The 25189-nt window shown below is 42.2% G+C and overlaps 1 protein-coding gene across 3 annotated transcripts; it reads left to right on the top strand.

Moving 5' to 3' along the window:
• Positions 1–1173: 1173 nt before the first annotated feature.
• LOC310987788 (SITS-binding protein) lies at positions 1174–23176 on the top strand. Of its 3 annotated transcripts, none has more exons than XM_083974218.1 (11): positions 1174–1339; positions 1417–2089; positions 3567–3738; positions 13171–13378; positions 13599–13749; positions 16651–16848; positions 17015–17283; positions 17384–17520; positions 18302–18423; positions 20248–20427; positions 20630–23176. In XM_083974218.1, the coding sequence occupies exons 2-11, from the start codon at positions 1619–1621 to the stop codon at positions 20801–20803; spliced, it is 2082 nt and encodes a 693-aa protein (XP_083830344.1). In that variant the 5' UTR covers positions 1174–1339; positions 1417–1618; the 3' UTR covers positions 20804–23176. The 3 variants fall into 3 exon arrangements, with proteins under 3 accessions (XP_083830344.1, XP_083830343.1, XP_083830345.1); XM_083974219.1 differs by having other exon boundaries at positions 1302–1339; positions 1639–2089; XM_083974217.1 differs by having other exon boundaries at positions 1191–2089.
• The last annotated feature ends 2013 nt before the right edge of the window (positions 23177–25189 follow it).

The raw sequence follows: 25189 nt of genomic DNA, 5'->3' as shown, positions 1-25189 counted from the left end.
ACGTTGCTCACGATTCATCAACCAATGATATCAGGATCCGTCATCCGTCTATCAAACATCTGAGAAAAACTTGCCTAGAGCGAGGCTATAGACTAGAATTGCATATTTCATTGTAGGAAGTTATTTGGGTTTTGTTTATCTTTATCATTAGTCTCTCATGGATTAATATAATTGGCTGCTCTGTTCATCATGAGGAATAAAATAGATACACTTATTTTAAGCTAAAAATTGTCAGTTGCATTTGCATGTGTGCTTCCATATTCAAATGGCAGTTGTTGCAACTGTCCCCACCCTAACAGCCATGACAAAACACCATGACACTGACACATGCTAACCATGTCACTCAAACTAGGTAGGTTTGGATTAATTCATACAAAAGCTCAGGACAGTATGACAAAAAATACAGCTCATGAAAAAAGGTACTTTCATACCTCTAAGGCTCTAAAACAACTTTGTCTCAGTACAAGAAGGAGCAGAGGAGCAATATGTCTTCTCTATTCTTGGTGGACAGGGTCTAACTGTGCATGTGCAGTGTCAGTGTCATCTCTCTAGCATGTTTCTGATTGGAGAAATACTGTAAGACTTGTTGCAACTGTCCCATGTTGCAACTGTCCCCAGTCTCCCCTAATTATGAGCTACCTTAGTGACAAGTATGGCAAGAGAGTTTTATAAGTTTGACAGGTGGATCGTGACAGAGTAAAAAAGAAAAAGAAAAAAAAAGATTATTATTACTTACTGACAAGGTTGTTAACCTCCTGGTCAGTTTGGTAATTGTTTCTTTTGGTTAAGTTAACAAAGTGTGCCCCTGATCTGAGACTCTCCGCTGCTAATGCCTTTGAAGTTGTGGTTTTGAAATCAGTTTCAGACATCTCTCTTTGCTCTCTATTAGGACGTTAAACACCCCAAGATCACATTTGGGTAAGGCATGGCAGGTCTCCCGACCTTGCCATGCAGAACTGACGCCCCTCGCCGTCTACCAAACCACCGGATGACAAGTCTCCACAGTCTTTACGCACGGAGAGCGCACGGAGAGTTTGCTAAAGCACGCACGGGGCGGGGGTGGGCGGGTGGACCGGTGGTGGGGGCTCTCCGTGGCCTCCTCGCCCCGGCGGGCAGCTCCAAGACTCTGCCAAACCTTCCTGATCCCCCATTTCCCTCTCTCTACCTTTCCTCTGAAGAAACAACCCGGCGTTACGTCAGAAAGTGCAGGGCAAGCAAGACAGCGTCTTAGGAGCTATTCGTAGGCATTGCTGCCAAACCCGGCTTGGGGCTGCTCACGAGCTCACTGCAGCCAATGCAATTTACAATTCCAACTCTTTTAAAACAGCAGCAGTATGTGGTAAGTCAATTATTCATTCATACTGTTTTACTTTTCCCGCTGGGACTTTTTTTCTCACAGCTTTCTTCACATGACAGGTCTCTGTTGCTGGCACAATTGCGCAAAAAAAAGAAACCAACAGTGTAAGCGGTGTAAAGATAAAAGAAAAAAAAAGTAGGCTGGTTTACCCTGTAGCCTCACTGAAAACACCATGACATGATGAAGCAACAGAGATTTTTGACGCACAGAGATTTCTGCAGCATTTTTAGTGTTTGATTCTTTGCTGATCTCAAAAACAACATGCCCCACGCTCGAAATAGGAACCCTAGCCCCATCCCAGAGGTAACATGGGACACGGGATTGAAGGAGATGAACGAGACCTGGAAAGGAGCTATCGCCTGTCTCGGGGTGGCCGTCTTCTTTGTAATGACCATCGGGATCATATACTGGCAAGTGGTGGACCAGCCCAACAAGAACTGGATCCTCAGGGGGACTTTTAGCGGACTGATCTGGGAGAGAAGAACCCACTCGCTGGTCATACAGACCCTGACGGAGGACAAGACCTATGTGGAGATAGATGTCGGGAACGTGGGGAACCCCGACATCGAGGTTCCCTTCGTGAGGAACCTGTGCTGGTTGAATAAAACGGAGTTCTGCTACACATGGGACTCGGTGGCCGAGGTGAAGATCTCACTGGAGGTGAATGAGGAGACGGAGACGGAGTGCTACAGTATGAATTGGGCGCCGGTGCACTGTCATGTGGAGCTGAAGGTAGGGTGTCTCTCTCTCTATGTGTGTGTGTCTGTGTGAGTTTGTGCACTCAAGAGCTAAACACAGTCACTAAAACACAGACAGAATCAATTCACTCAAAATTCACCATGCATAAAACAGAAGACCCCTTCACATGTTTCCATATGCTGACAGTTTATAAGTGTATGCTTGTGCACGACTGTGACACTGCTGCATAATATTGAATATATTTATACATATTTGACTGAGTGTATAATTGAGCAGACTGACCACTTTTAAAATGTGCAAAAACAACACATTATTTCATGCAGTTGGTTTTATGGAAAAAGGATTTATAGGCAATGCCTCACATATTTGTCTATATGATTTTTTTATACACATTTTTTCCCTGTATTTTATTTTTGTGATTGAATTTTGTTGGATTATTGTATTATTATTTAGAAGTTCAGCAATAAATCAATAAACGTACAATAATAATAACAGCTGAGTGACTCCTGAAATTAAAGCTACAAAATCAAAGTTTGCTTTCCCTTTTCACAGCCCGTGATTTCACTATTAAGCTCTTTGCGTTTAATCTGCTTCCTCACAGTTGTTGTGCATTTTTGCATGCACAGTACTTACTGTACTCTCCCCACACACACACTTCCCCCTCTTCCACCTCCTCCTCCAGCTTAATTATCAAAGGCATTTAACTATTGGGATGTTTGGGGAGGTTAATCTGTCCCCACTGGAACATTCCTCGCCATAACTCCCTGTCATGTGGTGCGGCTGCTCACAGAAAAAATCTTTCCAAACTAAAGTGGCTTGTATTTTTTCTGATTTCCAAAAAACCTCTCAGGTGACCCCTTGGCACCTGTTTTGAAACTCATTAACAGAGGCCGGATTTGCTGACGTGCAATAAATGAGTCTCCAGTTGGAGCATTTGTCCCCGACGCCTAAAGCTTTCTCGTAGAAAACACTTCTGTCACTCAATCCCTCCTGCGTGCGATGCTGTCTGAGAGTCTCATGTACCAGCCATCACACAGCCCAGCAGCCTGTGCCCTGGATTTCCACACTAAAGTAACAGCAACTCACCCTAAATGTCAAAGATTACACTTATCCATACTCCAGGACACCATGTGCAGAATGTGGCCACATAGAAATCTACACTTTATATCCATTCATTAATAAAATAATATATTCCTTATAAACTCTTTCTTTTATTCATTAAATCGTTGGTGGTGGTTTAGATGTGTGTTTGAGGGTGTCAGATGTGAACAAGCGAACCAAATTAAACGTGCACTCTCTCCTCTGCTGTCTAATGTGGCTCTATTAATTCTCAACTTCACCACTTGTCTTTTTTTATACTCCTCATTTTGTATATTTTTGTTTTTCCAGCAAAGTCTCCTCAGCATTGGTTTATATTACTGCTGTTCCAGTTAACCTTTTTCTGCCTCTAATGTGTCTTTCCCATGCTGTTTCTGTTTTTGTGTGTGATCGCATATGTGTGTGTGTGCAGGACTGCTTCTCCATGACCAATGTGTCCTGGTATGGCGGAGCCAGTGTCCGAGGTCAAACGTGGCCAATCAACGATCAAAATGCCACCATGCAGCCCTTTGTCGTCAGTGACCTGAAGGACAATCCCTCCGGCTACGGCTCGGCCCTGGAGCGCTACTTTCTAGGCTCATCAGGTCAGAGGTCATGGCTTGGGAGGGGCGGGGGGGGGGGGGGGGGGGGGGCAATCATATGTATCAGCTGAGGAGGGTTTACTTTTTTAGCAGCTGTAGTTTCTTCCTCTAATCAAAGTCTGCTACAATGAGTGAGACATTTTCAAGTCTTTGAAATGAAACAGGGTCAAGAGTTTTTTCCACACTTGCCACTGGTGGGGAGGGGGTTAGCACAAGGGCTCATGAAATCTGACCCCACATCAGCGGGTATACGATGTGTGGCGTGAATCCCGGGGCATGAGGGAAGCCCTGTGGATGTTGTTGTGTTTTCTTATCCCTCCCCCCACACTCCACTCCCACCCAGTCTCTCCCTCCATATGCCCACTCCACCCATCACTCACTGACATGCTTGTTTGTGTCTGAGCTGAGGAAAAATGCTCCGACCACCTCCAGAACCAGCATCTCCACAACGCCAACCACTGACTGGACAGGGCGGCCGCCCCCACAAATAGAGTGAAACACAATACTGTCTGCGGCATCTCGGTTTATTAATTTAGAGATTAGACTACAAAGAGCCGCAAACCACCTTTAGCATCTTAAATTAACTCTTAGGGATACCGGGGTAATTGCCTTTTGTTTCTATTAAAAGGGCAGGTTGGATCAGGGCCCTGCTGACTCTTATAACGCACCAGGTTATTTTGGGGGTGTTAGATTTTATCCTGAGGGCAAAAGAAGGAGGGGGGCAGGGACCAGTGGCGGATGTGAATGGTTAATGTGACTGATGAGGAACATTTGTGGTTTGTGTGTGTGTGTTTGTGTGGTAGCTGGTACAGCATTAACCTCAGGGACTCTGGCCTCGCAAGCTGGCTTTGTGCGGAGTTTGCTTATTGAACTGCTACTCAAATTGACCAATCTGCTTTAGAGATTATGATGTAAATGTAGCGTCATAATTAGACAAACAATGCAAGCAGAACTGCAAGCAGTTGATAAATAATCATTGCGATAGATATTTTTAGACACACTGGATGTTATTGTGTTGAGCGTGTGTGAGTGTTTATGTGTGAGTGACTACAACATTAAAGTGCAGTGGAGGGAATGACATCAACCAGTGTGGAGATACAACCAATCATCTATAATGACTTTAGAGATTAGTTAACAGTGGACTGGCCTCACACAGTAATTCATGCCCACATACACCCATGCACGCATTCTGAGATCTTATGTAACACAGTGGCGAATATAAGAAGAGTCACGTGACTGAAATCCATTTTCCACCTTCACTAATTATCAGGACCCTGTTCTCCTTTATATCTGTGTTTAGCTTTGCACTGATAAAACACACACGCACATGAGAAGACATCCCAATGACAACAATTGTTTGAACGTTGCCAAGTAACCACTCATAGACACACACCGTATATAGCGCCGAACATAGCAAACTGATGCTCAGCAATGGCAATAATTCCTATTGGAGCATTAAAGGTATATTTAACATGATATCTTGCTTTAAAGTTCAAGGATATTTTTTGCTTGGCTCTTGCATTTACAAAGGGTAGTTACATATTTTACCTTGGCGACTAAAGATTAATGGAAATTATTATTAAAAAAGTGTTTAGATGGAGTTGGAGAGGAAGTGATGTGCGTTGAGTACAGCCTGCATGTATTTGATCTATTTTCTCTGTAAAGTGAGAATCTCCATACTAGCATTTAAATCACCTGATACGCTTAACTTGATCCTGCATCACAGACCACTGACAAAGCCCAAAAAACACACAAAGACAGTTGAAATCTAATCTCAGTATTTATATGGCAGAGCAACAACCTTTGATTCTTGATGGCATGGGCAACAGTTTGCTGTTTGAGGACCTTCCCCTCTGTAATGGACTGGGTCGATATACTCATCAGATCCACTGCTACCTCGAATAACTTGTTAAGGGAACTCTGTACAAGCAGCACCAGGCTCCTGCAAAATAATTAGATTATTATCAATAACATAAGCATCTGTGTAGGCTACATGTTGCACATCAGAATGGCAGTTATGGTTTATTATTGTGCACCTGAAACGTATTTGAATATGAGAGCAACAATTTGTGTGTGTGTGTATGGTCGTTATAACGGTGTTGCTGCTGTGGTTAATATTGTTAGGGCAGGAAACAATTATAGCAGACTATATAAAGAAAAAAGTCCAGAGTTCTGTGTGGATAGTAAACAAGATCATTCTTGGAAAATGTGAGTTAATGCAGCCATGTGAAGGCTTAAAGCAGAAGTAAGTGATATATTTGTGTTAATATAAGTCTTAAATAGTTATATCTTCCGACAGCAATCACTTACATAGAGTGTTTGGACTGAAACACGGGTCTCTCAGTCCCTCTGCTCTGCTCTGAGCCGAAGAGAAAACATTTATCGTATCCTACAGTTTTTATCCAATGAGGAGAGAGAACGGCATGCAGGGCTGTGTGTGCAGCCAAGGAACGTCGTGAATGTGGCGACGTAGCGACGAGGACTGTTATGGTGCGTTCAAGGAAACTCGTATTTTTCCGACCGTGAAGTGGTACCAGTTCGATCTGGTACGAGTTCACCGGTCGGAAGTTACGAGTGGCCGTTATAGTGACTTTCACCGGTAAAACAGGTCGGAAAAACACGAGTGGGTTGCCTGAAACGCTACAAAGTCGTAAGTTGTGACTTGAAGCTGTAATTTACGATTTCAAAAGCCTGCCTGGAACGCAGCATTAGCGAAAACGACCGGACCACTCACTTCTGCTTTAATCAGGTTATTGATTTGGCAGCAAAGTGTTATTATTTTTCAATGTACAGTAAATCAAGCAAAAAGAAATTCAATTTCAGCTCCAAAAAGAACAGAATGTAAATAAAGGCAACACACGATAGGCTACATATGTTTTTCTGATGTAGACTAGTATGATTTGAACCACATTTCGTATAAAATTTTATATTACACAGAAAATACACTGACTAGGTGTTTAATTCTGCCTGGCAATTTAGCCTTTCACATGTATACATATACATGTCTTTTTTTATTATAAAGCTGTTCGCGGTTCTATATTAATCCTGTGAAACTATCAAAGCGGTCAGGTTACAGAGAAATGCACACGGACTGTATTCAGACACCGTGTGTTAAAATGCAGCGTAACTTTGTGCTGTCACAACAAAGCAGTCACCACTCTCAATCATACCTGCAGCCTTGTTCACCAGGACACACCTGTCTAGGCTTTGAGGATTTAGTTTGTCCAAGTGTTTACCTGAAATCTGCTATAACCTAGACTAGAGAGATGTAAAATACTCTGAGGTGGTCTTTGTTTCTTGAAACCACAAATATATCATCTTATGAATATTAAAACGTCAAATGAAGCAGTAAACAAAAAGTGAGAAGTGTGAAATATGGGACCTTTGAGATATTCATGTCTCTGTGAAGAAGAGCTGCAGTGACTGTGACGGGTTCGCTCACAGTTTAGTCTCATGAGTTAGGGGTTCATAAGAAAAAGTTAATGCACTTCTCCTGGGTGAACTGCAATGTTGTTTTCCCCAAGAACAGATCGAGAGAAGGCAGCACTCCAGTGGTAATAAAAATGTTTTAAAAAAGCAAAAGAGAAACTACATGTCTTAATCATTTTGTTGAATTTTATTCATAATTAATGAAATGAAAAATCTATGTTCTGACATTTTCTCTGAAAATGCTTATGGGGAAAAAAAAACGTATTTCATTTTTTATGTAATATTAGGTTTCACTGCTGTGTGAACCCCATGACCGTCAGCAAGATTTTCTGTTAAATATGTAAGGCTTGCTGTGTGCATGGGACCTGTCTTCACTGACTCTACTTAGTCATAGGGGCACATTATAAATGTGCTGGGGAATATGGAGCTGTGACTGATGTTACTAACGTAAGAGGACTCCTGGGGACCGTTAAAGAGCAGGACAGACAGACTGAAACGCAGAAGCATAGCAAACAAAAGCACAAATAAATTATATAGACAGTATATATACATATATATGCAGTAAAAGTTTATATTAACGAGTATAACAAAAATACAGTGTAGTAAAGTGAAGAGGAGGCGGAGAAGTGAAGCAGAGAGACAGGAGAGAGGATATATGCAACCATGCAGTAGAGTGACATTTGAGAGTGTTGCCAACTGGAGGAACTTGTCATAGCCCCACCTGTCTTTATCCATACAAAAACAACTGGGCTACTAAGGACAGATTGTATATCACTGAAGCCACATCCTGCATTAAGAATATAAGAAGTGACTCTGTCCCAAAGCTTTAAAGGCTTATTCCTACATTTACTCAACCTGACGTCCCGTGGACACAGATTTACATGGTGTTTACATGGTTTGCATAAACTGTCGACATAGATACCGATAATTCTGCAAAGAATTACAGCACATGGTCAAATCACAAGACAGTAATTGTGTGCTGTTGATACAATGAGGCAGGGCTGTAACTGACAGGGATTGTCTTTGTATCCAGGTCCTGAAAGAATAAATTAAATCAACGAAAGATGGACAACTACTCTCTTAATTTAGGGGCTGTTTTTACTAATTTATAGTGCTCACAAATCTGAGCTGCAAATAGTTTTCATTATTCATCCATTTAGATTCTTAACTTTACAGCTCTTGTTGTTTAGCAGCATTGTAGCCGTGACATTTATCTAGCTATAAAAATATTTCAAGCTATAAAATCCTTGAATGGAAACAATTTTGCAGTAGGATATTTGTATTTTTTATCTTCCATTTTAAGGTTATTTCTCATATTCAAAACCGCCATGAAATATCAGGGCCTGTAATACCTTAATGGAAACAGTAATAACAAATTGTCAGTAAGGGAATCAAAACATTGTCGCCGATATTGAATAAATATGTTAACAGGCACATATGTTTTGATTCTTCTTCTTTTTTTAAATTTGATTAAACTAAACAATGAAAATTCTTAACTGAGACCAGAAATATTTACACCTGTAAGCAAAGTAATCACACAGATGAATTTCTTTAAAGAAAAAACACCTGTTTAAACCCTTACATATACAATTTTCATTCTCTCAGTTTTTGCATGTTATTCCTACTCAATTTCATATAATCATCTACATGCAGTTACCATTCATCCACATCAGGCAGATAATTCCTAAGCCTCCCCTGCTCGTCACATTACAAATAAGGTCTTAGAGGGATCCTGTTTGTTTTCACTGATAGTGCCATAGCAATAACTTCAATATCACCTCACTCTTTTACAGTCTGGATCCAACAAAATAGATTTATCTGCTGTCTCTTCATATCTTCTTCTCCCCCTGCTTGCATTAGTAAAGGGAGTATGAGAGATTAGACTCAGATATGATTTCTGCAAGACTCACAGCAGCTTAAGTTATTAGAGCACCTCCTACACATACATGCACAGGTTCTCGCTCTATATATATAACTACATGCTTATTACTTCACTTCATTTTATCTCTCTCAATGGTCTCTCCACCTTTCATTTTATTTTCTCCCTCTGTCTTCTTTCTCTTATCTCTAACTCATTTTTCTTCATGGCAAACTAAATTTTTCCATGTGGGATCCAAAGGCATTTGTTGCCCATTTGTTGTTGTTGGTCTCTTTGATGAAACTGGCCAAGCACAACACACACAGAGGAAAGTTATGCAACTGCCATGACTTTTGATATTTTTTTCATAGAATAATACTAAATTAATTTATTTGATACAACAGATATTTATAATATCAAGAATGAGAACAATATTGTAAAAACATATTCCCATTGTGGTGCTGCCGTGTGAACAATTGCAAAGGCAGCAAGACCAATGCAAATGAAAAATATAATAGAATAATGAATGAATAATATAATATAATATTTTATTGTAACTCAACAACCTGTGTAGATGCAGATGCAGGTAATAAGAACTGAGCTGCACTCAAAAAAAAAAAAACACTCCAGTATGTTACCCAGTGGGTCACCAGGAGGTCCTTGGGCACCTGCCCCAAAACCTCATCCCTACTGAAAAAGCAAGAGGTGAAACGTTTTAAGAATGACTCACTTAGCCAAGTACAGCTTTGTTAGAAGCAGGCTGTCATCTCCTGTGTGACAGGGCTACTGTATGAAAATCATCTGACAACATTTTCCACAGTCAATCTCCTAATACTTTCCATCAAGGTCATCAAGCAAGAGGCAGTAGAGGCTGTTTAAATGAAGGGCTGATTCAACAGTTCCTGTCCACTAATGTAATCACAGTATTATGTACAGTATCAGTGTGTTCACAGCCCTGTCTGGAAACACAAGTAATCAGTCTGAACTTCCTCAGGTCAGTTTACTCCCCTGAATACTGAACTACCTTTGTAAAGGAGCATGAATTATACTAAGATTAGTACTAAGCTACTTCTTGCTAACTTCACCAGCTGAGACCGAAAAAGAAAAAAGGATCAAGGAAAATCTGCTGAAGGACGCATTTTTACACGTTTTATTTCAACAGAGTGCAGAGTCTCACACTAGAGACAATAAAACTGACTGCTGATAGGAATAGAGCAGAGAAGGTTTCATTATTTTTTCAATAAGTGGGATTGGAAATTTACTACCATGGCAAGGTCCCAGTTTTGTGGCCATCAATTTCTTGAGGTTGGGCACAGAAACTAAGTTTCCATTGTTAAGGAAGTACATGCCTAAAAACACAGACACACACACAATTGCACACACACACAGTTAACATTTCAATGCACATTTTTCCAAACTCTGTCAGGTCTGCAAGCGTGCGCAGGTGTCATAAATAACGGTATAAATAAGACAGGTAGCAGCAGGGAGTCAGGCAGCAGCATTTTCTTCCTCTATCTGAGCGCTGAGACGCCACTTTCAAACCCTCCTGAACTTTCAGAAGGTGCCGATGATCACCTCCGCTATACCACCTCCAAACCATCAGCTCAGACTGAGCAGGAGGAAGTGCAGGAGCTTTATGGTCCTATAAGTCCGGCTGAGTTTTTCTTGGAAGTCCACAGCCTCCTATTAAAGAAAGAAAAGGGTGCATGAATGTGTGTGTGAGAACATGTGTGTGTGTGTGTGTGTGTGTGTGTGTGTGTGTGTGTGTGTGTGTGTGTGTGTGTGTGTGTGTGTGTGTGTGTGTGTGTGTGTGTGTGTGTGTGTGTGTGTGTGTGTGTGTGTGAAGAGCGATTCGATGGTTGGCTGATTTGTGCGTTCTCTCAACAGCTGTAAAACCAAAGCATGTGTGTGTCTAATCATTCAAATCTGCCCAGTAAACTTTCATTCATTTTTTTTTTTACCTTTGCATATCTGCTTTTTTTCTTCTTCTTTTTTTTTCTTTTTTTTGAAGGTGAGCGGATGCAGTCAGTCAGGCATATTTCACTTTTGAGAGCTAGTGGAAAATATTTCGGGGCAAGCTTGGAGTGTTTAAGGAATTGTTCTAAAAATAGGGTCCCCCCCCTCCTCACTTCCCCTTTAACTCCTGGTCCCCCTACCTTGGCTGTAACTCAAACCTGCTTCACTTTCTTTAAATAACACTTATTGATTCTTTCTCCTGCTTGGTGAATGCATCTAGAGACTATTCAGTCAACGATGTGCATCTTTGTTGCACAAGCGCTGCACTGCACTGCACTTATATAACCAGTTAAGTTTCGATCAGGGGGTCCTAGCTTCTCAAACTCATAGTGGCACGAACGTATACTTTAAGCAGAGCTGCACAGTATAAACAACCAAGATAGGATTTAGTATATTTAACATTCAGATCTACATCTTTAGTCAAATATGGAATAAAAGATACAGATGTTTTGACCAGACTGTCCCATTCCCTCGGGGCCCAGCAGTGTCATTTCCCATTAAGATTAAATATGACTCGAGAAGGCATGCTAGCAAACTTAAACTGTACTTTCCGCCCGGGGTGTACACTTTGGTGAAACACACTGTTTGCAGGCTGCTGTATCTGCACATCATTCTACGAGGCTGCTCGGTGTCTGGTGTACTCCGGTCGCCTCTATTTCCACTGCCTGCATTCCTCTTCCATCCTTCCATAAAGCTATAACATTTTCTCCACTGCCCCACTCTGTGCTGTTATGTATGTGCAAATGTATTGACGTGCACAGCGTCACAGTGCATTTGCTTCATTAAAACTTAACCATTAGCAGTTGAAACATATGACTGCGTTTTCTAGTAAAAAAAATCTCAATTTATCTGCCATTTATGAACCTGTAAGAAGCAGTTGGATGTGACCTAATGCCATGTGAGAGGCAGCTGAGGTGTTACCAGTATCTCTTTGACATTATCCGTTGCAAACACGTGAGAAATACCCTGAGGTTGAAGGCTCTTCACTAGGCTTTATGCAGCACTTGAATACTGATCTCTGAAACTATTAATCTGATTATAAACCGGTACATGAGTATCCTGCCTGCTCCTGGTCCCTGCCTGCATGAGAACAGTAAGCCCATTGAAACTAGAGATGGTGACTGAAGTCGGCCAAGCTCTCAGCTCAGGGTTCTCAGACTGTCTGCTTGCTTTGGAAGCAGGTCTTGAACCCTAATCTGTTCATTGATCAGCTCCAAATCCCAAATCCTCGTTTTGGCTGCTTCGAACCGAAACAACTCGAGTGAGGGGCCACGGTTAGAGTCGGGGTTTGTTGGAGGCTCGGATTGATCATTGGGTGGGTCATGTCGACCTGAGATGGGACAGACCTACAGCGCAGCGGAGAGAAGAGAAGAAGAGAGGAGAATAAAGTTGGGAGGGAGACGGTGGGAGTCAGGACGGGAGAGAAGTGTTGAGGGAAGGGGGTTAGGGTAACATGAGAGGGAGGAAGCATTCCTTACAGGGCAGCTACATCTGCGGACACAATTATCTGCTTCCCATAATCTTATCATTTCACATGGCCACTAAAACGTTGCATAGTACGTACAGTATCGAAGGGGAGTCCCTTCGCTTCTGAAGTTAATTTATTTAATCCCAAGTGTCACAGTCTCGGTTTTGCTCCCTTGCTGCTCTGATCACAGACAGAGACAGAGGACAGACACGTCAGGTGGTGAGCTTGCTTTAATCTCCTGGAGGGAATCCAGAAGAGTAAAAACAAAATAAACTTTCCTCTTCGTACTCAAATGTAACTCTCACACCATATCACAGCTACTCGACCCCTCTCTCGTGTACAGTGTAAACTACCTACTTGGAAATCACCGGCAGTCTCGGGGTAAACTCATCCAGTCGCATGCTGCTATATCTCATTCTACAGAGTGTTTTTCTCACATCTGAGTGCAGCGATATCAGCTGACACAGCCTACACTCTACCTCCCACAACACTCCATCTGTCACACACTCATGCCGGTCTCAGTAACACTTGCGCACTATGTCATATAAGAGGAATCTGCGATGGACTGTCTCACACTAGTTTACATCAAGGCCCGGCTTATATCTGTTTGTGCTGAACTCATCTGACGCGTCCTCTCCTGTCCTCTTTTTTTTTTGCCACGCAGGTGTTGCAGTTCTTCTATCTCCTGACATCCCCCTGCAGCTCGGGGTGGACAGCCGGCAGCAGTTCTGCCTGCAGTCTCTGCCCAGCATGGAGCGTCTCCCTCTGCAGTACACTGTGTGTGTGGCTAACAACGTCAGAGCCGCTCACCAGGAAGCCATGCGACAGCTCTCCCAGCCCAGCAGACGGCTGCCCAACATGAAAGCACTGTGGTTAGTTCGGTTTAGGTTCATATTAGAGGACATAACAGTTTCCTGGCCACATTACTTTTGGTGGGATGGGATGGGGTGGGAGTAGAGGGATCCTGGGCTTGATACATGTGTGAGCGCTGATTGAAAGTTTGTGGGTATTTGGGGAGTCGTAAACCAAAACTCATCCAGGTTCCTCAGAGCGGTCGGTCCTCCTGTATGATCCTCTCTGTGCGTTTTACAGGCTGCCGTTCTGGAAGCTGCTCACCAACGTGGATTCGGGCCCGAAGGTGGAGAGGGAGCTGAGGACCTTCTCTAATCGTCTGAGGAGACACCAGCTGGGGGAGGGAGTCATCAGCCTCAACGAACATTCCACCACCCTCCTCTCTGAAATGGTACGTTTTCTTCTCTGTGCCTAATTGTACGTGACAACGGGGACAATGCTTTTAAAGGCAAACGTTCTCAGGAGACAGAAGGAACTTACATAAGTTAACCCTGAACTGAGCTGAGGTATCACACACCATGCGTCCAGCATTAGACTAAAGATCAGTGAAGGCAGCGAGAGCTAAGACAGAAGCTTAGAGCTCAATCAAGTGTCTGAAAAAACATGAGTTTAGTTATAAGGTTGTAGCTACATTTCAGGTGGATCTAGAGCACTCAACTCTTGATCTACCAAGATTACAAAAGTTATGAACTGACTAAATGCTTTTACAACCACATCTACTAATAGTGCATCTTTAATAATCGTTCTGTTGAACCTGTATGCAAATTACATACAAATCCATGAAATTAAACAATCTTGAACAATCTCCCTCCACCTATACAGTTAAAACCAACTTTTTCTCTCAAACTGATTGATTTACATGTTTCTATTTTAACTCCTTAGGTTAGTCCAACTCCAAACGCTTTTTAACTTTATAGAATCTGATTTGATTGATATTTATGTGTAAATGTAAACAATCAACCAGCTATTGTCAGATTTTAACTCAAATGTTGCTGAACCCTTTTTTTCCCATCTGAGCCTTGCCTACATCAAACCAATGAGTGGACAAAACCCTAGAAGGGGAAGCGTTCTGTCTGCAATTTACATGTTTATCTTGCACAGTGGTTCTGTGACCCATGAAGCCTTCAGGTTAATCTCTATTAATTTGGACTTTATCCTGTACTTTCCAGCAGTTTTGTCCCCAAGAAACCCTTGTGTATGTTCACATCCTGCAAAGTCATCACTGTTTAACTTGCTGTTATACTTCTACTCTCCATGAGCATTCAGTACAGCACAGTAGCCCTCAACAGTGCATGTCTGATTTGCTGAAAGTTTCTCTTTTCACCTTCTTTGCCTCTGGCCAATTCTTGCACCATGTAGCTCTCTAGAGTCTAGTAATCCTCCTCTTCAGCCCAGCTGGGCTGCGAGGCTGGTGAGGGGTTCATTGGTCAGAGGCTGAGCGCTGGTCATGGACAGAGATGAAAGAGTTTTCTTAAGTGGATCTCCAGAGAGCTGGAGACAGGTGGGTCACGAAGGAGGGAGGACAGGTTCACTGAAATGTCACAATGTAGAAAAAAACACAGTTTAGGGCCTGCTGAGTGCAGACCTCACTACCTGCAGGACATTTTAAGACTTTGTGTCTTAAAGCTCATAAATATGATATATGATGCTCATCTAATATGTTTCCAGGTACTCAACCTCCAGTGTGTGTGTGTTAAGCACAAAACTGAAGGTGAGATTTCCCTATTCTTTAAAATACTGGATCACTTGCTATCATTGCTTCACATTGATCCAGTTACTTTCCTTGAATGTTCTGCCCAAAAACAAGATTACAACGACCACATTTGAGTGGATCCAAGTCAATACCTGCTGATATACCATTACAAAGCAAATATAGCTGAGAGAAGACAAACGGAGCCTCTCATAACAGATCTCAGGTTGCTCTGAGTGCTGGAGGTTGAAAAACTGAGTGTGTTTAGATTGGAAGGGATCTCAGCCAAGACTAACTCGAGCTGGTGATGCTGACAGCGGCTCGATGCTGTGATCCGACCTGGACCGTTCAACAGGAGATAATCAGTCCACCAGAGAGGTCGAGCTCAGGCATCTCCCTATGTACATCCACAATGCTTAGAGTATATTCCCTTTACCAGTTCAGTGAAAAAATGGGAGAAATAACACACATCAGTTGATGGATGCCATTTGGTGAACAAGAGTTTCCCTTAACTCACAATCTCAAGTTCTCTGGTGCATCAAAGACATTAAACACCAGTGTTGCTGGCCCCACGTCCCTCAGCCCCTGCCATAAAGAATCGGCCAAGCACACGGTGTCGCGTGGAAACTTATGGAAGCTGAAGTTGTCCATTAAGTGTAAGGCTCCGCAGAAGTGTGACTGGCAACAATGATCCTCTGTAAAAACAGAGACTTCTCCTCCACTCCAGTTTTACAAGTATTCATAAATTATCAGTCACACTATGACCTTTCTTTTCCAGTTTTCCATATTAGTTTTTGAAGTACTGGCTACTACTGTACTGGTATTGGAAAATTGTGGGATATTAATAAGTTTGCTGGGTTTCTCAACTTATTACTGAGATACTGAATGATGTAGACCAAAGGCTAGGCCAAGTTTTTGTCCCCTCTGTGACAGTTTATTGCATTTTGACAATTATTTGGAAGTCACATTCAAATTAAGGGGAAAAAGCTGAACAAGATGAATGGGACAGGGAAAAGAAATGTTCTAAGAAATTACATAATATGTGCTAATCTATCCTTTTTTCCCACTGCAGCTTCAGGGGTCACCTTTTCTATTCTTAAGAGGTTTTATTCCACAGTTATGCAATCTGCATTTGACTTACACATTTAAATACCAAGGGATTATAACATATGTTACATGGTTCTGGCAGAGGTCATAATGTCAGAGCTACAATATGTCCACATGGAGAGATTAAATAGAGCTACTATAACTCATATACGGTCACACCCGTCTATTGAATTGTTCCAGTAGTGCATCATGTTGTTGAATTATATTTTATTGGGCTTTTGGGATATTGGGCTTCATGAGGGTCCATAGTGTTGGTCTTACCAGACTATACAGCAAATAGAATAGAATAGAATAGAATAGAATAGAATAGAATAGAATAGAATAGAATAGAATAGAAACTTTATTTGCCTGAAACCAAATGGTAACAGAAATTCTTTGACAGGGCTCAACAACACCTTTATACACACATTAAAAGACCTAAAAATACACAAGAAAAGGAAAAAAAAACTATTACTAGGAGGTAATATCAGAGTGTATCTCTGTGTCTCTCTGCAGGACCATAATAACCTCAGCATCAGGAAAAGGGGGATGTCCAAGAGACTGACCAGGGACCTCCCGCTTGTCAAGCTTCTTAACATTTCCATCACCTTATCCCCTTTCCTGGGCGTGGACACCACGCAGTTCCACACCTCCCTCATGGACGGCACCGAGGCCTTCTGGCTCAGTCTCCCCTCAGCCCCCCAGGGACAGCTGGTGAGAGATGACAACAACACTGTATTAATTATTCTCTAAAACACAAATGTCGGACACCTGACTCAACATCTTTACTTTTAGATGCAGGTTACTTTGAAATTGATAGTAAATGAAATTTAGTGAGGTTAAACGCCCCATTTAAAATCTAGTCACTTATTTCCCTCAGGTTCCTGTGATGAGTCAGTGGCAAGGGAAGTTCTGTGTAAAGCTGAACATCACTAACCCAGGAGCGGTGAGCTGGTTCCTGGACAGAGTGGGGTCCCTGCAGGCCCATATGGGGATGGAGTACATCATGCTGGAGGGGGGCGAGGGAAATGTGTTTGAGGAGCAGGCCCTGAGGCCACCGCAGGCTCTGGGTGGAGACAAGTACATCAGTCTGTTGGCTGACCTGGCCACGAGGATAGGAGACTCTACCATCGTGACAGCAGGGACTCGGTAATGCGCTCGTCTCTGTTTTTTGTTGTTGTTTTTTGTGCAGACTGATTCTTTTACACCTTCAGTCTTTAATCTAATTCTGATTCTATTTGCATCTCAGGTCGAGTCACAAGCCGCTGTTTGTGAGGATGACCCCCTTGCAGTCCGACTGGAGCCCGATGGGCCTGAAAGGCATCATTCCCTCCCTGCTGCACCACAGCCTGCTGGGATACAACTTCCTCATTCCCGATGCAGTAGGTAATACCACAGCTCATGGGTCACTTCTTTCATTTTTTTCTCATATGTGAAAACTAAAACAAAAACCAGGCTGAGGACACATCTGATCTTCAAGCTCTTGGCAAATCACCGAAATGTTTTTTTCTGTCATATTCCAAATTCCTGTGAAGGCGGATCTCAGCCAGACAGACAGCTGATGTCTGTGAAAGAACTATTTACTTTGAAGTGGAGAAAAGAAAGACCTGTCAGCTTTACACACAGCATAGATGGTCTGATATATAATTGCACTCAGTCTATTAATTCTATTCTTTTATATGCCAGTCATTACTGTAGTACAGTACCAGGACCTAACTACTTTCTTAAATCATAATTTTCTTGGACCACTGTCTGAATGAATGGATTTATGACGTTTTCAGTGCTGTATCAAATTCACAAGATATTACAAAACACTACTTTCTAATTTAAGATGGATCCAGAATACTGCATTTATTTAAAAAAATATACAGTCAGACAAAATGAAGTAATACTGTGTATCTGTCAGGAGAAATCAGAATACATACACACCGTTGAGACACAAACTTATTAATATTAAACCATTTACCAAGTCATTTCATGGAATTTTATCATTATTAAAACATCAAGTAAATATATAACAAAAGGAAATTGGACTTGGTTCCCTCCTCTCCCACTTCCTTCTCGGTTCACACACCCTGTTTTCCTCCAGGTCGTTTTTCAACAGCAAGAGGAAGAACAACAGTTCAGTGTGTGATAATATTTTCTCCCCATCTGTGTCTCCCCACAGGTGGCTCTCTGTCTGGAGACCTGGTCACAGATGAGGAGTTGTTCATCCGTTGGTTGGAAATCACAGCCTTTCTCCCTGTTATCAGCTTCCACACACCACCGTGGGTCTGCGGAGAGGACCGGGTACACAACTATAAACCAAAAAAACATATCACAAACTAGCCAGAGCTACCAAAACAGCCTTCAAAAAGAAAAAGAAAAAATTCCCCCCTAACACCCTTCGGCCTGCACCACCAGGCTGAGGTGTTTGTCACGACATCTGCGTCATCCACATTAGATGTAATTACAATAGCGACAACATAGGAGGTTCACATTCTTTTCCAGACTTGATAACAAGATTTTCACTTGTGAAGATTTACAGTGGAGAGATCAAGTGAAGTGATGTGTGAATGCTGCCAATTAGATGTTCTAAAAGGGAGCGGGAGATTATCCTTCCTTCTTGCACAGCAGTTAAGATTACTTATGAAAAGAGGCAGGAGAGAAAGAGTTTATTGACCCAGCGGCCTCTCCTCGTTCCCACCATGCCAGTGAGCCGAAGGCGCTGCCGAGGTCTGCAGAGACCACAGGCCGGGCTGTGACCCTCGGCAGGAGAGGCAAGACCAAACCCCGTCCCTCACCGCTGGAGATTGGGAATGTATCACTCATGGTGCGCAACAGGAAAACAATGCCTACTGTCTCAGGGAGTCAGGTGACAGATATCGATAGGTCTGATAGTGCGCGACCACAGCTCAGGTTCCTGCACAAGAAAAGCACTTGATGCCTCTCAAGCCAGCAGGGGTTATTTTCCCCCTCCATTGCCCTTCCCTTCTTCCCTCAATAGGAGTTATTGTTAAGCCCCCTCCCCAACATCACCTGTGGTTAAGCATCCATCTGTTCCGAATTACAATCCCTCCTCTAGATTTACGGCTCGCTCTCGAGAGCCACTTCAGCAGGAATGATAATGAATTTGAGGACAAGTCTTGGAAAAATACTTTATTGTGGCAATTAAGATTTCCATGAGTAATTGACAAGTGTGACAGAGTGGGAGTGATCAACAGCTTTTTTTTCCACTAGGAGAGGACTGAGGCAGCAAAATATAGTGGTTGTGACTTGCGCTGCTGTGAGACAAAGATAAAAATAGGTCTTTTGGACAGCGAAACGTTTGACAGCAGCAATGTTTTCCACTTTGGTCTCTTGCACGGCCTTCAACTTATAAACTCAGATGAAGTGAGACTGAGAAGACGTTTTGGAGGAGAATGGACAGCTGAGTGATAAATGACTCTTATTTTATGGGCATTGCGCTTTAGTTTAAATACGCCACACCTTTATTTCCAGAATCTGAGGCCTCAGTCAGTCATAGATAGGTCACAGCAGTGACTGCACTGGAATCAAACGGCAATAAAAACCTCAAACCCACACACATGCCTGGCTTCTCAATTAGAGAAAGATCCACTCAAAGCCAGGCTGTGACTTCAAGCTCATTCCTACAAATGTTCTCAATCCCCAACTCATAAAAATACATTTTTTATAGATGCGGTCAACTTTTTGTTTTTGTCATGGGACGCTGAAGAGGATGTGACCCTTCCAGGAATGCTGAAGTAGTGTGGCCAGAGGGAGACAGGATAAAGACTTGGACAGTGTTAAATTCACTAAGTCAACAATGGGCCGCTCTGAAGCTCCGTCTCCGTGTCTGGGTGCAGAGATGGCACAAATGTCTTTAGCAGACCTCATTGTCAATATTATTCTTGTCCTGAAATCCTTGTGGCAGATGATTTAGTTTAGGAAAGTGCTTATTTCGTTGGTTTCGGTTTCTATGTTGCTCTAAAATATAACATGTCTGGATAGTGATTAGTGGACACTCCACCAGCAAAGGCAGACAATTACCGTACATAAAAACAATATAAATGGATTGTTACCCTCTTTATTATTTCTTCTGTAATCATCATAACGTTTGTCTTATCTCTAAAGGTGCTGAACCTGACCCAGTCCTACATAGCGAGGCACCAGAAGGATGTGGTCCCGCTGATAGAGAAGTATGCAGAGGAGTGGCTGCTGACGGGGAACCCCATCTACAGGCCGATGTGGTGGCTCAGTCCCAGTGACCCCATGACCTTCACCATCGATGACCAGTTCCTCATCGGAGACAAGGTGACTTAATGACGTTCTGATGGGAGGGGGGGGGGATTGAGTTCCTTCTGTCAGCATCCGATGTACTTGGCAAACGATAGTGTATGATCCCAGCTGCAACGCGATATACTGCTAATTAAGTGTACAATCTCTCTGACATCTGAGTTTGTTTTACCAAACTCACATGCGTGTTGTTGTTGTTTTTGCCGTTGCCTGTTTCCAGGTCCTGGTAGCACCAGTGGTGGAGAAGGGGTCATTGCAGAGGGATATCTATTTGCCTGACGGGGGCTTCCAGTGGCAGGACAGCCAGAACGGTCAGGTGTTCGATGGGGGGACGTTCCTACAGGACTACCCTGTGCCCTTGGAGGAGGTGGCCGTTTTCTTACAGAGAAGCTGAGTCATGTGAATGACACTGATTCACCTGACTTACCCTGTTACTGTCCTAAATCAAATCTTTTTTTTTTTTTTTAAGAAAAAAAACAAACTTGTGCTGTTCTCAACTTGCACTTTTCCACTAAAGACCATTGACCCTATCTCATGGCTCTGTCTTGAGATGACATGTAGAAAGATTTTTTTTATACTTGCACTTTACAGTTAAAAATGATTTTTTTTTTTTCATTTGTGAAAATTTTTTCTTCCTTTTTAAAAAAAAAAGAAAAGTTAATTGGTTTTACCTCTTGGCTGATTTGTTTCTGGACTTTCTTTTTATGTTTTTCCTTTTTGTGTGTGTGTGTGCGTGTGTGTATGTAACTTCCAGAGAAATCTGCGTGTTTACATACTGCATATCTACAGTCTTTAATTTTTTTTAGTTGCTGCTGGCTCTCTTGATAAGGAGGAACAAAGCAAGCGCCTTGTTTGCTTAAAAAGAATCTGAATCTCTCAAGAAGACCAAATGAAGATAAAGAAGGACAAAGGATGATGACTGAAAGGCCTTTTTTTTCTCGAGGGGAGATGCTTATTTGGATGAAATTAGCACAACGAAACCTTCGTAGGAAAACCGATGCGCTGTGGTACCGTATGTCTTGCTCACTCATCAGAAAGGCCTATACTTGAACTTATCAGGCCGAAGGGGCTGATGTTTTATGAATGTACCTCAAGTTACGGTTTTGGCTGCTTTGCAGAGTCATCGGACACAACAACCTGTCTGTCACCCTGTAGCACTTATACTTAGAATAGTTTAACTTCAATTCAAAATCAACATACCACTCTGTTGGACACATCTGAATGTCCTTTAGTACTGTAGGCCGCATGAACATGAGGCCAAGCCACTGTCATTGTAACGCTGACTATTTTTGAATTTAGATTCGATTGAACCTACTTACTAATCTGCTGTAGTAAGGGCTTTTAAGTGAGCTGCTCATATTTTTTTTTAATTAACTGTCTGATGTTGTGTTGATATGCTCTTTCATGAGTGCCAAATAAAGTGCTAAAGAAAGCCTTGTTGACAACACCACAGAAGTGGAAAGGATATTGTAAATAAATAGTTTGACATTTTAGGAAATAACCTTATTTACTTTCTTGCAGAGAGTTAAATGAGAAGGCTGATAGTAATCCCCGAGCTAGCCTAGCTTAATATAAAGACTGGAAATTAGGGAAACAGCTGGTCCAAATCTAGCCTGTGAAGCTCACAGATTTACTCCTCATATCTAGGTTGTTTGATTTATATGAAAAGTAAAAGTGAGGAAAAGGCAGTTTTGATGTGCCGAGCTAATTTTATGGTCAGAAGCAGTGACATCCTCTAGACAGCTAACTGTCTTATGAGAGAGGCGTGAATCTTCTCATCTAACGCTCAGCAACAAACATTTTTTTTGTGTATTTCCTTAAATGTCAAACTGTCCCTGAAGCAGGATGACGTGGGGGGAAGAGCTCCTGAAAACCTAAATCACATTCACACGACGCTCTCAAATGTGCAAAATTTGAAGTGCAGTAAATTTGATTTTAAATTGCTGATGTTTTTTTGATCCCAGAGTCCAGGATGGTGCAGTTGCCACCTTCATGAACTAATTACATCTCTGCCCTCATGGGAACCTTCATTTAACTTAACTCTTTGGACTGTCCTTGTAATCGCATTCACTTCTATGGCTTGTTTTTGTTCAGTCGCATTATTTATGTCTAAGAGAACTTTTCATTTGGTTTGAACCCTGACGAAATGATCTAAGCGAATGAGATGTAAATGAGATAACTGATTTTCTTATGTGATTATGATCAGAATCAGCCCGTGGAGAAATTGAACAACTTTTTGCACCATGATACATTGCTCTTTGTACAGTTTGTTAGCAGTGCTCTTTGGCAGTGCTTTTCTGTATTGATTTGTTCTTCACAAGACAATCTTAACTGGCCAGCAGTGACGATTCAGACTCTGGATCCTTATCATTTAGTGAATGCCACTAAATTGACTGTGTAACTTTGATCTAACAAGTTTACTGTATCAACTCCAACACTCAGGTCTACTGAAGCTTATCAAAAAAAAAAAAAAATCACCAAATGTCTTAGAACAACGCAGTATGTTGTGAACACATCAATGTCTTAATCTCTCCAAGAGCTGAATGTACAATGGACAAACTGTGATTTCCCAACCGTGCCCTTTCGTGTGAGGAGCTTTTCAAGTTCCCGTTCTAATGCTTTTATGGAATGCTGTGGTATGTTCTTGTATAAGTCGCAGGAAAAGCTTTTGATCTGCCATGTGCCTTAATTCATTATGCCACTCTTAAATCTGGACAATGCAACTGTCTGGATTATTGCAGTATCAGCAATGTACATATTACGATGACTGTGCCATTACAAGTGTTTTTCTCTTCTGTAAATCAGAGAACTTAGAATGACAAAGTTGCAATAAAGTTTACATTTTCTTACTTCACTCCCTTAAGTCATTTAGTTCATGCTTATCTTATTTGAGTTTTAACACGGGTAGTCAGCAGGGTGGAGACAACCATTGAAGTGGAGGAGACAAGGTTTAACATCTGGACAACTTCCTCTTATAAAATACGCCTGTGTGTGTTTGACTGTCCATGTAATGATTATTCACCTGCCACTGAAGGATTGTGGGATATCGTTGCAGCATCCAGAAGACCTTCAATAGAGATATGCAAATGTGTGTGTGTGTAAGGCTCTTATTATTAACACTCTCTCCTCTTGCTTCTCCTCGTATCAGAAAGTGTATGTCTATATATCCATGGACATATGATGACTAACATCTCCACTAATTCCACTTAAACCTAATAAAAGTTATTTATAGCTTTGGTGAGCATGCGGCGGGAGAGATTCTCAGGGGAATCACATTCAGCTCCGACCTCCCCTGAGCCTCTCCTCCTTACCTTCCTCCCCTGCTGCCCCTTGGCTGAGCTCCACCTTGGGGCCCCCCATGCAGGCCCCCGGCTCCTTTAGCGCAGTTAGACAGGTGCAGCTGGCCGCAGACATGCATGGTCCCTCCCGGCCAGCCACCAAGCTCACCATCTCCGTTTACACCCTCGCCTTAATCACTTAGATTCATATAGCACTTTTTTTTTTAAGAATCTGGGCGCAGTTCTCAGTCAGATAATATTCACAAGACATACTAGTGTGGCTCCATGGTTTGTGAGGTGATGAAGTTACAGTGCTAGAAGCTGGAGAGGACAGCAGGGATTAAAGAGCTAGAGTTGGAGAATTTTGTACAAAAAGAGACCCCATTTTTTCCCCCATTATTTCATTTCATAAATCTAACATTAATATTGAATTTGAATGTACAATAGATGAGTTTAATAAATATTTGATATTGATCCTTTATTCGGATATTCGGATACCCCTCTGTGATGTCCACTTTCATGTGAAATCAAGACATAATAGCACAATTCCTTCCAGAAAGCCTGCGGTTAAAAACATGAGCCCTTAAACTAACATTTAGCAACAGGACACAGTGGTCCAATTATTTTTTCCTCATTCACTGAATCAACATATAACATTCAACCCAATTAGTTTGGGGGCATAACAGAGCCTTACGTAAGTTGTCCTGCAGTGCAGGAAAAACAAACTGTCCTGCCAAAACCCAAATCAAGAATGACGCGAATGATCTACATACAGTAGCTGCAATGAGAACTATGTTATTCTCCACTGTTCGCAGCCACCAGAGATTACCACTGGGCAAAATGGGAACATCCCTACTCCTCCTGCGTGAATGAATAGCTTATAAAACAAGATAGGCAACGTTGGCTCCCCTCTTTTCTTTGAGGGTGCTGCGGAGCAAGTGGCACATGAATTAAACTGGTGACAAGCAGAGGCCGCAGATCTCTCCCGAAGTCTACTTTTAGAAAGTGCAAGTCAAGGTTTTAGGTTTCAGTGTCTGCTCTTGACTCAATGGGTTTTCCAGCTTGCCAATTAGGTGTACAATTTAAAGGCTTGTTATCCAGAAGCCAGTGGGGTTGAAGACTGTTGATGACACTGTATGGATTTGTCATAGTATGCCTGCCTTGTGTTTCAAATGCAGAATATATTGGCTTTCTCCTTTTGTGTTAATGTGAGTTCAGAGTGTCCAAATGCACAGAAAGAAAAGATACAATTCATATTTTTGACAGACACAAAAAGAAAAGGTTGACCCTTAAAGTGATACTTATTCTGAAGCAGTCACACTGCAGGTCCCCAGAGCAGATGAAGGGTAATCAGACCTCAGGAATGCAGTCTGGAAATGTTAGCCTGCTATCGGAAGCCCAGAGCAGGGTGACATCGGCGCGGGTGTACCATTGTGGAGGTGTGTGTGTTTTCGGCAGAGAGAGAGAAGGGTGGACAGGACCTGGAGGGAAACTTACATGTA

This window comes from Trachurus trachurus (assembly GCF_905171665.1).
Source record: "Trachurus trachurus genome assembly, chromosome: 6".
NCBI classification, from domain to species: domain Eukaryota; kingdom Metazoa; phylum Chordata; class Actinopteri; order Carangiformes; family Carangidae; genus Trachurus; species Trachurus trachurus.
The sequence above is the reverse complement of the archived record's forward strand: the minus strand, read 5'-3'. Positions and strand labels throughout refer to the sequence as shown.

Bases quoted from the DNA above. Each gene is read 5' to 3' on its own strand.
- LOC310987788 (XM_083974218.1), top strand. From the start codon at position 1,619: ATGCCCCACGCTCGAAATAGGAACCCTAGCCCCATCCCAGAGGTAACA. The intron at 13,379-13,598 runs GTTAGTTCGGTT...TGCGTTTTACAG, and splicing joins CCCAACATGAAAGCACTGTG to GCTGCCGTTCTGGAAGCTGC. The intron at 17,284-17,383 runs GTAATGCGCTCG...TTTGCATCTCAG, and splicing joins ATCGTGACAGCAGGGACTCG to GTCGAGTCACAAGCCGCTGT.